Here is a 15754-nt window from a genome sequence, read left to right as displayed (position 1 = left end):
AAGAGGATGCGTATGTCTATACTTGTCACTCAACATTACCAACATCTATATTTGTCGTTGTCTTCTTGATTAGTTGTAAATTAACATTACTAACATTGCAAGTCTTGAGTTTGCAGAGGAATTGCTTTCACTCTCTACTTCGTGCAGTCAAGCCACAATTGTTTGAGGATGATGTTAGCACGGACATTATATGGGCTAAAGTTCATGTGCAAACTGATACGTGAGTTCCTTTTATGTTTATACATCATTAAGCTTATATTTACATGTGAAAAATTAATTTTACGTTATGTTTTTTATTTTGTTTTTAGCCATACTTGTGGGGTGCACATTATGACATGGTTACAATCGTGGGACAACACTGTGGATAAGAGTGGGTATACGATGCCAAAATACTCTAACGTATGCATTCTTTGCTTTACATTTTCCCTTTTTCTTGTACTACATATTTGTTGTTGTCCCTTATAAGACTTACTTGTGGTGCAGGATGACCTCTATAAGAAGAAGGTAGAACTCTTGTGGTGGCTACTGAGTCATGGTAACAATGTGAAGGAGCCCGAAGCCATGTCCTTGTTAAAAGGATCCCAAGCGACGAGGAAAAGGAAATAGAAGATTTTTTATAGAACCTTAGGATATAATTTTATTGATCATCATATCCCTTTGTATAGTTAGCTCATTTTGTGTAGTTAACTTAGATAACGCTGGTTATAAAAGCTGATTACAAGTTTGTAAATGTGGCAGACAATCTGTTTTATTAATTGCATGTCAACAAGTTGTTATCACTTTATTAACAAGTGTCTATAAGTACATTAACAAGTTAATAATTCACCGTTGATAAGTAGTAATAACTATATTGAGAAGGTAGTAATTCGCCATTGACAAGTGCTGAGGTAGTAAGTGCTGTCGTTTCCTTAAAAAATCAGCTAGTTAAATGAACCAGTTGACTACTTAGCTTTAGAGATTGATAAGTACTATTAACTATATTGACAAGGTAGTAATTCGCCATTGACAAGTGCTGAGGTAGTAAGTGCTGTCATTTCCTTAGAAAATCAGCTAGTTAAATGAACCAGTTGACTACTTAGCTTTGGAGATTGACAAGTACTATTAACTATATTGACAAGGTAGTAATTCGCTATTGACAAGTGCTGAGGTAGTAAGTGCTGTCGTTTCCTTGGAAAATCAGCTAGTTAAATGAACCAGTTGACTACTTAGTTTTGGAGATTGACAAGTACTATTAACTATATTGACAAGGTAGTAATTCGCCATTGACAAGTGCTGAGGTAGTAAGTGTTGTCGTTTCCTTGGAAAATCAGCTAGTTAAATGAACCAGTTGACTACTTAGCTTTGGAGATTGACAAGTACTATTAACTATATTGACAAGGTAGTAATTCGCCATTGACAAGTGCTGAGGTAGTAAGTGCTGTCGTTTCCTTGGAAAATCAGCTAGTTAAATGAACCAGTTGACTACTTAGCTTTGGAGATTGACAAGTACTATTAACTATATTGACAAGGTAGTAATTCACCATTGACAAGTGCTGAGGTAGTAAGTGCTGTCGTTTCCTTGGAAAATCAGTTAGTTAAATGAACCAGTTGACTACTTAGCTTTGGAGATTGATAAGTACTATTAACTATATTGACAAGGTAGTAATTCGCCATTGACAAGTGCTGAGGTAGTAAGTGCTGTCGTTTCCTTGGAAAATCAGCTAGTTAAATGAACCAGTTGACTACTTAGCTTTGGAGATTGACAAGTACTATTAACTATATTGACGAGGTAGTAATTCGTCATTGACAATTGCTGAGGCAGTAAGTGCTGTTATTTCCTTTAAAATTCAACAAGGTGCAAGAACCTGTTGACTACTTAGTTTTGGATATTGACAAGTACTATTAACTATATTGGCAAGGTAGTAATTCGACATTGACAAGTGCTGAAGCAATAAGTGCTATTATTCTCTTTAAAATTCAACAAGGTGTAAGAACCTGTTGACTACTTCCGTTGCCTATTGACAAGTGGATATAACTATATTGACAATGTGTTAATTCTCTATTGACAAGTGTTGACGCACTTGGTGCTGTTAATCCTTACAAAAATCAACCAGGTGCAAGAACTTATTGACTACTTGCCATTAGTCTTTGACTATAAGGTATCAAGTCATTTACAATTTATGCATTTGCTATTGAAAAGTGCTAATACATTATGTACAATAAACCAAAAAGTAAACAAAAACAACTTCCATATATATAAACAAAAAAATACACTTGTCTGTAATATTTTCTAGCATGGATTAGGATTCTTGCAAGTCTTGGAGGTATGACCAATCTCATGGCATATTCCACAACGGTACACCTTTTTGTTTTGGAATTGAGATTCCCTTCTTTTACTCTTTGGCCTACCAAGAGGCCTTCTAGTCATTGGTGGCTCCAAAAAGGTTTCGGTTAATAAATTTGTCACCGTCAATGCTTCTGGATGTGGACAGTCATGTGTGGCTATCGGCTTCACACTGGTGGCATATATCTGTTCTTGAGCAGTAAACTTGTAACATTCATCCACAAAATTGTACACATTGCCATGAAGTAGCTTGATTGCTACACAAGCATGTGCACAAGGTATTCCACTCATTTGCCATGCTAAACAAGAGCATGTACGTGCTGCAAGATCAACATTCAAGTGTATTAGTCCATTAACTGATATAGTTTGCATAGAGATCAAATTTTCTCTATAAATTTGTGCGTGTAAATTTTCAGCTCTCACAACTTGCTCCATAACTTTTGCCTCAACGTTAGGCTTGACACCATGTTTCCAATTTCCCATAGCCGCTTTGCTAGCGACCATCTTCTTTACCAATTTCTCTCTATGCTCATGAATCAAGACATTAACATTGTGTTTTCTCTCTTTCACAATCCAAGCATTAAAGGATTCTGCAAGATTAGTTGTGATATTATTCCATCGTTTATATCCAAACTTGCATTGAGCCCATTGATGTACATCCCCTTGGGTTTCAACCCATTGTGCCAATTGTGGACAAAACAATCTTAGATTCCCCATTGCAACATTAAATTCAGCCTCATGCCTTGCATAGGCAATTGCATCAAGTAATTTCAATGCATTATCTTTTATATTGCTCGAGGTACACGTCTTACCTCTATTGATTTTCGTAAATGCTGTGTTAAAATTTTCCTTCACATGACGGTAGCAAAATGCATGTCTCTCACCACTACCAAATATAGCTTGCACGGCACCAATAATCGCATTATTTCGATTAGAAACAATTGTTAATTCCACTGATCTTGTTATGTCTTTGACATTTTGAAGAAACCAAGACCAATCTTCTAATGTTTCCCTACTAACAATGGCATATGCTACCGAAAATAAGTCATTATCAGCGTCATATGTACATGCTGACAGCATTGTTCCCTTATATGGACTGCTTAGGTGACATCCGTCCGCATAAAGTATGGCTCGACAACCTCCTAAAAAACCAGATATAGAGCATCCATAAGCAATGAATAGCCTCTCAAATCTATTATTTGAGGCATTCCATTTTGCAACTGTCATCGGATCAGTTTCCATTAATCGATCACAAATCCAAGGAATTATGCTATAAGAATCTTCTGCACGACCATGTATTTCCCGCAATGCTTTTTCTCTTCCCATATAGGCTTGACTGTAGCTCAATCGCACACCATACTCTCTATACAAGTCTCTTACAAGTTCATTGGCACCTTTATCTATATTAGACCTTAGAGCATCAACCATGATTGATGATGTTAATTTTGACCTTGCCGGGTGTGACACAATAAGGTTGTCTTGCTCATTATGGGTGTCATCATTGTTGAATTTTGTAACCCTTAAAATCTCATTATCTTTCCCTATTGAATATGCTGCAATGTTCCATTCACAGCCCTCCACCTTGCAATATGCAATGATCTTCTCTTTGTTATTCTTCTTAAACTTGTATGAAAACTTGTGAGAGATGCTAACTTGTACAATGCTTGTCTAAAGGCATCAACATTAGGAAAAAACTGTCATTTACCTACTAACAAATCCTTCCATTTCATAGAACTCATTTCAGGTATTGGTGTAGGTACCATTTGTACAGCGCATGCTAATTCCGAGTCTTCAATCTCAGGATAGATACTTGGTGGAGAGAAAGAGCATCCATCTGAAACTCTCAATAAATTATCAATCCTGCATTCAATGACAACATTACAATTGTTCTTTCCAACATATTTGCATTAACAAACAAATTTACACAACTTATACATGTTGGTTCTCTAATGGGCAATCCATTGATGCTTCTATGGTGTCATTCCCATTTGCAACTACATACACATATCCACTTTGTTTGTTATATTTGATCAGATGTTCTACTCCATCATCATCAACTAAATCTACAAGTGTACATGTATCAACATTGACTGTGAATTTTAACTTGATTATATTACTTTCATTTCCTATAATTGATGATATCATTCTTGTCAACTCTTCATATGTTGTCCTTTCCTTTATTGTTCTAGTTCTAACACTCCCCCCAACATATTGCATACTTCCTTAGTCATCATTTTGAAAATGCCCCCCTATATGGAAAAAACATAATATATGTTCTCCTGAAGAACTTGCCATCTTACAGGTCAACCTGCACCACACACAGTATATTGACAACTAAACAATGTATATTAACAACATATTTATCCACTATTGACAAGACATAGTGTTCATTAATAGCAGAGATTTTTCAACAAAACAAGCTTACCTCAGATGCTTGAGAATGATATATAAATTGTCCTATATGAAAAAAATAACATAATACATGTTTTCCAGTAGTGCTTGCATTTTTACTGGTTAGCCTGCACAGTATAGTGTATTGACAACTATTCATCTCATATTGACAACACAACAAAACACTATTGACAACATGTAGAGGGATATTCATATCAGATATTTGTCAACGGAACAGTGTTGCGCCAGATTATTCCATATATCAGCTATGCAAACTGAATGATCGTAGGTTTACCCAGAAAGCATTATCCTACCCTTAGACAATAATGAAATCATTAACGCACAAGAAATCGTTTACCCAGCTAACAATGGATATGCTACTGTTGATCGGTAATTTACGTAATCGTTTACGGCCAACTATCGTTTACCTAGAAAATTTATTTTCTGCCGATGAAATGCTGCTGTTACAGAAGAAACACTCCCAACTCACTTAGATGAAGACAACGGTTGTAATCATGGACGTGAGGAAGTGAAGATGATCCTACCGTGATCAACAACCATGGATATGCAGCAACCTTCACTATTGCTGATCATGGGTTTCCTCAGACGTGCGCGCGCAAGCAAAATCTTATTTTCAATGCTAGAGGGCAAATGGGTAATTTCACTTTCAGACTTATTCACCCTTAGGTCCCTAGGGACCTGGCAGCTATTTTTTAAATTCATGGGACCTTAGCGTATTTAAAGTGCTTTCATGGGACTTTAGACTGATTCTCCCTTATGAAATTAGCTAACATTCTTGAGATATAATACTGGCATGATGCCAATATATCTTTATTTCTCTGGTTTAAATGTGTGCACATGCAATTTGTTAGATAAATATTAACTAATGGAATTAGCTAACATAAATTGGAAATATTGTTGATATAATTGGAAAAACTAGAAACCAAAGTTGGAAACAATCCAATTCCAAATATGGTTCCTAGTTCTCACAACTATGGTTGCAAATATTCTCATCTCATGTTAATGATTTCAGTAGTTACGCTTACAACACTATCAAACCAGTCACAGGTCCACATATTTAAACCAAAAAAACAAAGGAATGCACGTATGTAGATTGTTAGATGACGCACTTTATCGAAGACCAAAATATAGGTTACAAGACGCCCCACTTCACACGAAAACCAACATTTAAGGCAAATCAAGCAGTTTTGAAGCTAGGAGAAGGATTTCACGCTGAATAAATGACACTTTGATAAGATATTTGCTGCATTTGCTTTTAAAGGTAATTCTGTAAACTTGTTAAAATTTTAATTGTAAATAAAGACCACAGTCATTTAAAATGGTTTTACTTTTTTAAGGTTTGTAATTGTCATTTTCCCTTGAATCAAACTTTCTCAATCTATTGTGTTTTTACATTTCCAACAACTCTTATTTACGCTATGTTTTTGCATTAAAACTGCACTTCAAGTGTTTACAAGCTCTTACTTAAAACTTTCACTTTTAAATTGATCTAAAACATTCTTACGTAAAACTCCCAACATTCTTATAAACAAAGTTTAAAACTTAATTTTTCTTAAACATACATGTACTCTATTTTCCAAGATGTTTAAAAAAATTGAAAATTTTGATAAACACTGAACTCACCCCCTTTAGATGTGTTGCGATTTCTAACAAGATTTACATGGATGGAACTATGAACGTGGACTACCACGATTACTAATACCATTATAAAAAGCCAACGAAACATGCTTTGGATGGTCATGCTAATAAGAGAATTAAGCACTTCACTCGATCCTAACTATAAAACAATATCTAAACATTCTACTTGATCCAAAATATAAAATTACATGTAGTTACATTTATTTTTTCTAATCCTACCCTTCCCTCATTTATTGGTGACTTGAATTTAGAATTTAATCTCATGGTGTGATTGGATTGTTTTTAATCTCGAGTTGACACTGTAGTCATTTATCGCATTAAAGGGCAATACTCGAAATATTGATATTTTTTATGAGATTAAGTATATAAATTAACGTATAAAAAAAAAACCACAAAATAGTTATCTACATCATCTCTCATGTTTAAAACTGGGAAGAGTATTATAAGATTTCAACTTTCCATTGATCCCGGATGTTAATCAAGTTCTTCGTTCACTTTCATTACGTGTTAATTGTCATTAGACAGGATACAATTATGAAACTACTTGGTTGGCCAGAACAAAAATAGGGGGCGAACAAAGAAAGAAAAAGCAAATGTATAACAAATTACGTATAAAACAATGTAAACAAGCACATATTGTCAAGGACCTTGCAGTGCAAATTATACCGGTTCAGGCCCGGGAGCCCCCATGACGGAAATAGAGTACTGATCTATAAACAGAAGCAACATAAAGGAAGCAGATGAGCGCAATAAGGACATCATCCAACAAACCAAATATTCCCAGTATCGCTGCAGGAATGAAGAGAAGAAGCAATAGTTATTTACTGGAATGATCATTCAAGTTCAACAAATCAAATACAAGGATTAAGGTGTAAAAATAACCAATAACTTTTTCTGGTATCCTTTCTCCATAATGGTGCATGGATACTGATTAATTTAAAAAAGAGACCAACTTTTCTCAATCTATTAAAATGGCCTAATGTTGATTCTTAAGTTCTAAGGACAACAAATGTTTGACTGTCAGGCCATTTTAATGAATCGGGGAAAGTTGGCCTCTTATAAAATTAATGGATACTCATATACCATTATTGATTTAAAGATATCAGAAGTTTCTAGAGAAAAAATTTCTAAGTATTTATATCATTATTGATTTAAGGATAAGGATACCAAAAGTTCCTTGAGAAAAAAATTTCTGAATATTTTTTTTCCCTCGCATTAACCCAATATACAATGAGCATATATACCTTCTGGAATAATGTCAACAGGGCTTACAATGTAGGCAGCACTTGATATCATCTGTACAAAAGGCACAATGACGATTTGCACAAGATAATCCACTAAAGCAACTTGATTTCGCATCAGAAGCAGAATAGGAAATTATCAATGGATGGTAGATCAGCAATCAAACCTTACGTCTCGCAATGGTATGCAGTTCCACGATCAGAAACTATTCTGTGTTCTCTATATGACAATAAAATCAAATCTATACTATGTTCCCTAGAGCTTTTACATCCATATCCTTCCTATTATTTGCCACGCATGCCATCCTGGGCCACAATCCCTCATAGCCCGCATAGTTTTATATTTTTGCTTCTTACCAAGGCATCTGGACCGATATAGAGGGACTTAGAGAATTCTAGAGAGGAAAATTTATTATGAGATCAGAGGATCAAACCTTGACCATTCAAAGGCATTTGAATTGTGAGTGTTAATTTTCTCATTACAGGATTGCATATATAACATGCTGCAAATCTTCTTAACAAATTCCAAAAGTTACAGTTAATAAGTTTTAACGCATTACAAGTTTCTCCAATAAATTAAGAACAAAATTATCTCCCACAACATTGTCCCCCCCCCCCTCTCTTTTGGGGGCAATGTTGCTACTTTTAACTGCCAACGCTATTTCAAATCAGCAGCATAAGTCACCAACCCAAATTTCTAGCCTAATTCTGCTACGTGTCTATTTCAGTTGCAGTGCTAAATACCGATTTAGGATTAACAAAAAAAGTCCTGCTATATTAGTCTCACATGAGGAATACTGTAAAGAGAAATACTACATTCTTACAAGTTCATACCATTATTTCATTATGAGATTTTTTTTTCATAAAAAAAAAAAATAAAGCATTACATAAATGATTCAGTAACCAGGAGTACTCCCTTCCAACAAGCTGATAAAAATCATGAGGGTCAAAAGATACAAACATGACGAGTAAAATGAAAAACAAAGAGATGCATAAAGCTCTTTTTGCGCAAGACTAGTGAAATTTAACATACTAAAGTCATTCAACTTGTGCAAGACTTTCAGTGAAATTCAATATACTAAAATTATTCAACGTTGCGAAGCTGTACTTAACTGCAATGTAGACACGAGCCTTAATGACAAGGGGAAGTGTTCTGTGAGGATCCATCAGCTCTCGCAGCAGCCTTCGCAAGAGAAAAGGAAGATCTTGCATTCTCTGTCAAAAGATGTCAACTCATTACATAATTAAAAAAATAAAATAAGTTATATAACAATGCAAGATGCAAAAAAATCAGATCAAACTTTGAAAAGTGAATACCAGAATCTCATACTGCCTAGCAGCTGTAAACACTGTAATATGATGTAACAAACCATACAAGCGCTTCAATTTTGGCAATTAAAAAACTTGTTTTTTCTTTATTATTAATTTATTAAGCAGTAATGTAGAACTTGTTTGGATTAATATTTGCAAAACTACAGTTTGTAAATTGAAATTAGAGTACAAGTTAGATATTATAATGTGATTTATGTTTGGATACTTTTCTATAAAAGAGTCAATTTGACAAATTAAAATTTGTTTGAATGATATAATTAAAATGCAGGTACAATGACTGAAAATGACATGAATTTTATGTCTCACAACCACATATATATATATATAAATTATAAGTATGCAAATTGATAAACTTAAGAAAAAACATTAGAATTATAATTATAAAAATAAGAGTTGACATATTATTCTAAAAAATATTTTAAACTACTGAAAAGCTAAATTAGATCTATTTAAAAAAGAAAAATATATATATAAATCACAAATCATAAAAATGTCAAATTTCAAAATTATATGGATGGATAAATGAGTTGTTCAGTAATTTTAAAATACATTAAATGTTGCCAATGGTTACATTCGCAATGCAACTAATATAAAAGCTTCAAAATCTAGCTTTTGACCTACCTATAGTAAGGAAAGAAAAGCTCATTTGCCAATTACTCTTATCCGAACATATTTTTTTAACCCCTACCTAACAAGCTTTTAGGCCTACAAACTATAGTTTGAGCCAACTAAATGGGATCCCAAACAGCTACTTAGTTTCTTATTTTCTGTTTAGATTAGATTTTATTTTTTAGAAAAAATTCTTCCTAATTTTATGGCCATGCTAGGCAGGTCAGTTGCCTAAGGTTTCTATTTAACCCTAACGAGGAATAATAATTTGTGCAGCCAATAACGACAACGACAACAACAACAAGCCTTTATCTCACTAGATGGGGTCGGCTACATGGATTGCAAGATGCCATTGTGCTCTATCATTTATCAAACTTTTAGGAATATTATTAATTAAGAGATCGCGTTCAACAACTTCCAAGATTATTCTCTTAGGCCTTCCTCTACCCCTCTTAATCGAACAATTTGTGCAGCCAATGATTCTAAGAAATGGCTAACTTAAAAAACAACAGAAGAGATGAACAAAACCACTGTTAATTTGCATTCAGATGTAGAAAGATTCAAATGGCTTAAAATGTATGACAGAAATCAAGAAGGCAGTAGCAGTAGGATTCCATAGGATGTATGCAGAAACTGTGAGAAGAAGCTTTGGACCAGTTTATGGAGATCCAACAGAAGCATAAACGCAGCCAAGACAAAATGAAAGTATTAAAAAATATGAAGATTTAGATTATCTTTCTTGCAAGATAAAGTTGTCAATGTTTTTCAGCTAGATTGAATGAAGATGAATATTTTGTATTTTGTTTTTTATTTTTTGTTTTTTCTTTTTGGGGGAGGGGTGGTTAGATTCTTTAGGCCATTACCATCATTGCACACTGGGAATTGCAAAACTCCAAGAATTGATGTCTCTTTCATGATTTCATCAAATAGAAGTGGGGGAAACAAGAAATACCAGGAACAGTTTCTTGAGAGGAACAAATGTACAAGCAAGGAATTATGAAAAGTTTTCTTAAGAGAGGCCAAATTAGTAACTAGGATGCATCTTGGGGGAAAAATAAATTTCCACCAAAAGACATCATAGAAGAATGTAAGAAGAAATAAATTTACTGATAGGATCATAAATAGAGAGAATGAAGGAAGAAAAAATAAGTAGAGAGAGAGAGAGAGAGAGGGAGAAGGAAGAAAAATCACTACTAAAATATGAGATCAAAATCTAACTTCTTAAATGAATAAAGGAAAATATTTAGTAGAAGATGAGCAAGTATCTTAAACAACTAATAAAGCCAAGAATCTTAAACTAACTCTAAATACAAAGTTCCATAATCCAAAGGAATTTAAAACTAGTACCATATTCATGATCAAAGGCCTGGTTTTATTGAACAGGTCTTAAAGTCTAGTTCATGTTTTATACACATCCAAGAACATTGATGAAATTATGTTCTGACATGCCGATCAGATGCAGCCCAGCCCATGCTTATTCCCTTGAACAATTGTACGTTATACATGCCCAATTTTCAAAATTCAAACAATTACTTTTGTACTTCAAAAATCTTCATTGTTTGTTCTATGGATGTGGCCTTTATAGAAGTCAGGCTTGGGAAGAATGTTGGGATATACAAAACTACAACTGTTTATGCTTCTGTCTAGTCTACAGAAAGTACTAGATAGAACCAGTACCGGTCTCAGATGATAAATAGGATACCACCGGATATTAGTCATACATGGTTCAATAATTTGAGCAAACACAGCCACTTATCCCATCATTCTTTTGACAATCTGGAGTATATAGTAGAAGGTGTATTATATTAATAGGCAAACGCTAAGATATAGGCTACGATATTTTAGCAAAGTAAAATGGATGGGAAACTTCCATGATGATGCTGAATATCCTATTTAGTTTTGGGCCCTTGGATGGAGAATAATATTTTTCAGAACCACACTTCATTTATATTCTCTGGCATTTGGTAAGACAAGCAAATCCTCCCAGAAGAAAATAGTAAAATTGCAGAAGAAATGGAATACGTCAAGAAAAGATGCAAGTAAAATGCAAGCAAGCAAATCCCCCTAATGCAGACTGAATTCTTTCTACGCCCCTCTACTCTACTAAGCTCCCAGCTCACATACATAATAATAACCACGTTTGTTTGTTCTGGAAGGCCCTCCCCTCCATCCTCATCTCATGTAGCATGTGAGAGTTAATTCTTCTTGGGGACACTTTCTGGCTACCTAGAATTCTTTCCACCATAAACATTGCTAGGTCCCTGGTCCAACATATTCTGATCATCTGGTTTACTATTTGGAGCTGTAAATCTGAGTTTTGTGTTCCAATTGAAACAGAAGCAAACAAATTTATTGCGGGAAGAGCCTCAGATGGTATGAGCTATCTCTGATAGCCAGTCAAGCCAGGGAATTGATAACAATATCAATGAGGCATTGCCAAATGGGAAATCCCTACAACATTTGTTTGGCTTTAGCTCTCGGATTTCAGAAGGACAAGTCATTCAGCTTAACAATAAAAACTTTTGCTCTCATTTTTATTCCTAAGTTTCCCTAGAATCCTTGTTGTGCTTGAAGTCCACATGGAACCCACTTATGTACTTGGGCCTAGTGAGACCAAACCACCAGAGGAGGTGCCGAAGCACAGAGTCTAATGCAAATGAGACTCCAAGGAGTTATCAATGGAAGAGGAAGGGATTGGTAGCCCAAAGCCAGGCCCAGGCCCATGAGTGGAATGAATGAATTGAGAATACCACAAACAAGCATTTTGACTTTGGCAGAGGTAATGTAGGCTTAGGCAGGCAAGAGGGGAATACAGACATGGTGACTGTTTGAGGAGCGTCTAGCAACTTGAAAAGTTACGATGATTTATCCTTGTGATATATCTTTCAAATTTTATGTGATTTTCATGCCTTGCGATGTAACTTCTGGAATTTATTCAATTTATTCTCTGAATTCTTATATTGAAACAGAGGAATTTTGCAACTTTTGGGCATAAATAATACTTGAGTTGCAGAGTTTCATCATCCATTAAGGAAAAGACATCGAGTGATTTCAATAACATTTTTATTCCAATCACAAATATGTCATTAAAAGGCACACAAATAATGTGTTAGTAACAGTATGAATTGAATACTACAATAATGGAAACTGATGTGCTGGGAAGACATGAAAAATAGCAATATTTCTCTCATAAACTATATTACGTCATATAGAAAATATGATGTAGCAAAAAAAAAATGAAGAATAATTTCTTATTCTCCTTGGTTAATTTAATGAATCAATATTAGTGCTAAAGAAATTGAAATGGAAGGAAGTTGAAAGAAAAGATAGAGCAAAAGAACATTGTCGATGCATGAGTACCTGAACAAGACCAGTTGCCTGACCACCAAACAAACGATTGTATGCCTCAATATTTTGTAGAACCTCAGCAACTTCAGGGTCATATCGCTGCCTCAACAAGTCCTCTGTTGGAACCAGCAAAGTAATTTGACGACGACATAGGGGGCATTTACATGGCCTGACAGTTGATCCATGGCGCCACACTTGCATAATACAACTTCCTGAAGAGAGGATGAATGGAAGAAACCTTATTGACTTCACTATTTTAGAAGCAATTTTTTGGGTACAAGAAGCATATTAAACCATGAAGGAAGGGTAATGTAACTAAGCCTCATGAATTATGAACTATCAGTACAAAATCATAAGTTTTTGGCCTATAAAATTTTCATGGGAGAGCAAACTAGAAGCCATTTTAAATATAAAAAATTGAAATCCAAAATTTAATCCCACTGTATTATAGTTTAGGGCAATCCATCCTCAGCTAATTTTAGTAAGAAACTGTTTCATGAAGATCTTCGCCCTTTTTGTTTCCTTAAATGAATCATGCCAATCTCACCTATGGCTAAATTTGTCTGTGCTGAAACCAGCACAGTATGAAATTGCAATGATCATTATCTCACCAATGAAAGAAAAGTGCTACTGGTAGTAACATGAAATGCTAGGGAGAATAAAGACAAGAAAACAATTGAAAAACCCACAATCATGAGGACATTAGTAATATGAAGTCCATTTCTGATTTCTTGAGAACGTGTATATACATTCCTGATCCCACCATCATGCCCTCCACCTCTGTTTTAATGCAGGTGTTACCATCAGCACCATTTTACATTGGTATATGAAGGCCAAAAGATCGAAATCCGATTTCTGATTACTTAAAATCCTGCTAACAGAACATGCATAATACACCTAATATAGATAAGATTGACAAACTCATGATTACATTTGGGGTTGATTACAAAATAGTTCCTGCACTACTGTATGATCCTAACCTCCTAAGCTGATTCAGCAACCCACACACAAACAAGACATAAAACATAAATGACACCAAGAAGCAGAAGACGCATGCCAGAAAAAGATATTCACGAGACAGCACATGATTAAAACACACCAACTTATCAAAACGACACAATTTCAAAAGGCAACTACATATTTCTAATCTCTGCTTTCTAATCATTATGACATGTTATATAGAATCATCATCAGGAAGCTTTTCTTTCTTTCCTTTCCTTTTTAACTTATTTCAAGCCAAAAGTTTCCAAACTCAACCCTTATCGGAAAGCATACTCTACAATTTGACTAAAAAAATTTGATTATGCTTTCCCAATGTTTAAAAATAGATTACAATTTAAAGGTCGCAAATAAAAAATAAAAGGTAAAAGGGAAGAGAATAATGAAGAAATAGACAAAAATGAGATCGTATGCACATGACATCAATGGAAAGAATATTAACAGAAAATGATTCTATGAGAATGTTTCCATCTTCGTTATAAAAATATAGGACGAATACAGTTTGGGAGAAATTATTTTCACTTGAAAATAATAACTAATAGACCAAAAATATAAAGTTCCCCAAGAATTTCCTGCAAAAATACAATAACCAAAAACTGGAGATGCGGAAACTTAACTAGCGTATCCTATATCTTAAATTCATACTGAGTACTGACAACAGTTTCTCCATTTGAAATATAATGACATATTCCTTAAGCTGAGCTGTATTTCTCCTTTTGAAAGCACAGATAAGAATGTTGCCCCCATATTAAATTACAGATGACTTGCTTAAAACCAACTCGGCAGTTCAGGCTTGCTCCAATTGCCACACGCATAGGACAATATTCCTAAAAAAGAAAATCTCATTATGAAAAAGCATGGAACTCTAAAGAACCTGAAAGCTGTTCAGAAATTTCATGATTTCTGCACCATCGGGTGCCATGATGTTTTAGGGGTGTGATATAATCAAAACCCATTCAGCTTTCTATATATCCTTGCAAGTGAAATTTCTCGAAATTAACCAATCATACAAAAACTGAAGGAAAAGGCAAGAACAGATAAGATACTCAATAGCTATAAAATACACACACACACACACACACACACACACACACATATATATATTATCTCAGCAACCAACAAGTGAGAAGAAGCGAATGAAAATTACCGCAAAACCAGTGTGAGCAATTGGCTTGGCAAGGATTGTTGTAGTCTCCGTGGCACACCGAACAAAGATCGTTGGAAGGAGGACCCTCCATTTCAATCCAAACAATCAAATCGCAAGACGGTTGTGGCAAAAAGAAATAGCAATAAGGGAGACGAAGGCCGGAAAAAACTCACGGGCGCGTTAAGCACCCAAATTCTTATTACATCAACCCCACCAAGAAGGCAAACCTATTGAGCTATTCTATCAAACACCCGCCTGCATGTAAAATTCAGATTGTTGGGATTATTAAAAATCAAATTTAAATCCGCACGAATGTTTGGAAAACCTAACCGACAAGACAGTGAGAAGACTTGTAATTTATATCCTCATAAGTTCTCAAATTTAATTTTCAGTGATATAGTTTCTTACTTGTGTTCCTTATAATGTTCTCCCAAATGCATCATAAAGTCCCAAATTTGTTTCCAGCGTGAAGATAAAAATTAGAAACTATACATGCATTATCAGACCAATTCTCAAAACAATTGCATGCTAAAATAGTAAAATGGGAACAACTTAACCCAATATTTAAAAACAAAAAACAAAAGGAAAGAAACCTATAACTAGCACCTATCAAAATCGTTAGTGCTGTTTATTCCAACCCGAGATATTACTGAATATTATTCCTCCTTTTTTTATTTGAAAAAATTGGTGAAAATGATTTAGTTG

General features: G+C 34.5%; 2 protein-coding genes across 3 annotated transcripts; both read right to left on the bottom strand.

The window, feature by feature from the left end:
• Positions 1-2269: 2269 nt before the first annotated feature.
• LOC129322480 (uncharacterized) lies at positions 2270-5308 on the bottom strand. Its single transcript, XM_054968792.1, has 5 exons — positions 5260-5308; positions 4749-4780; positions 4624-4631; positions 4084-4183; positions 2270-3991 (listed from the first exon to the last, which is right to left on the bottom strand). Exons 1-5 carry the CDS (start codon positions 5306-5308, stop codon positions 2270-2272), a joined length of 1911 nt encoding a protein of 636 aa, XP_054824767.1.
• Positions 5309-6949: 1641 nt separating this feature from the next.
• On the bottom strand, positions 6950-15476 carry LOC129322816 (uncharacterized). Of its 2 annotated transcripts, XM_054969223.1 has the most exons (6): positions 15458-15476; positions 15050-15304; positions 12916-13115; positions 8728-8829; positions 7618-7669; positions 6950-7162 (listed from the first exon to the last, which is right to left on the bottom strand). In XM_054969223.1, exons 2-6 carry the CDS (start codon positions 15138-15140, stop codon positions 7044-7046), a joined length of 564 nt encoding a protein of 187 aa, XP_054825198.1. In that variant the 5' UTR covers positions 15141-15304; positions 15458-15476; the 3' UTR covers positions 6950-7043. The 2 variants fall into 2 exon arrangements, with proteins under 2 accessions (XP_054825198.1, XP_054825197.1); XM_054969222.1 differs by lacking the exon at positions 15458-15476 and having other exon boundaries at positions 15050-15413.
• Between the last annotated feature and the right edge of the window lie 278 nt (positions 15477-15754).

This window comes from Prosopis cineraria, unplaced genomic scaffold (genome assembly GCF_029017545.1).
Source record: "Prosopis cineraria cultivar Desert tree isolate PC_DT_omini unplaced genomic scaffold, ASM2901754v1 PC10, whole genome shotgun sequence".
In the NCBI taxonomy this organism is placed as follows: domain Eukaryota; kingdom Viridiplantae; phylum Streptophyta; class Magnoliopsida; order Fabales; family Fabaceae; genus Prosopis; species Prosopis cineraria.
This window is presented reverse-complemented; position numbering and strand designations above follow the sequence as displayed.

Excerpts from the sequence above, each read along its gene's own strand:
- LOC129322480 (XM_054968792.1), bottom strand. The coding sequence starts at position 5,308 with ATGATCAGCAATAGTGAAGGTTGCTGCATATCCATGGTTGTTGATCAC. Across the intron at positions 4,781-5,259 it reads ATCCATGGTTGTTGATCACG|GACAATTTATATATCATTCT; the intron begins GTAGGATCATCT and ends TTTTTCATATAG. Across the intron at positions 3,992-4,083 it reads TAGCATGCGCTGTACAAATG|ACAAGCATTGTACAAGTTAG; the intron begins GTACCTACACCA and ends TGATGCCTTTAG.
- LOC129322816 (XM_054969223.1), bottom strand. The coding sequence starts at position 15,140 with ATGGAGGGTCCTCCTTCCAACGATCTTTGTTCGGTGTGCCACGGAGAC. Across the intron at positions 13,116-15,049 it reads TTGCTCACACTGGTTTTGCG|GAAGTTGTATTATGCAAGTG; the intron begins GTAATTTTCATT and ends TCCTCTCTTCAG. Across the intron at positions 7,670-8,727 it reads AGGCTCGTGTCTACATTGCA|ATGATATCAAGTGCTGCCTA; the intron begins GTTAAGTACAGC and ends CCTTTTGTACAG.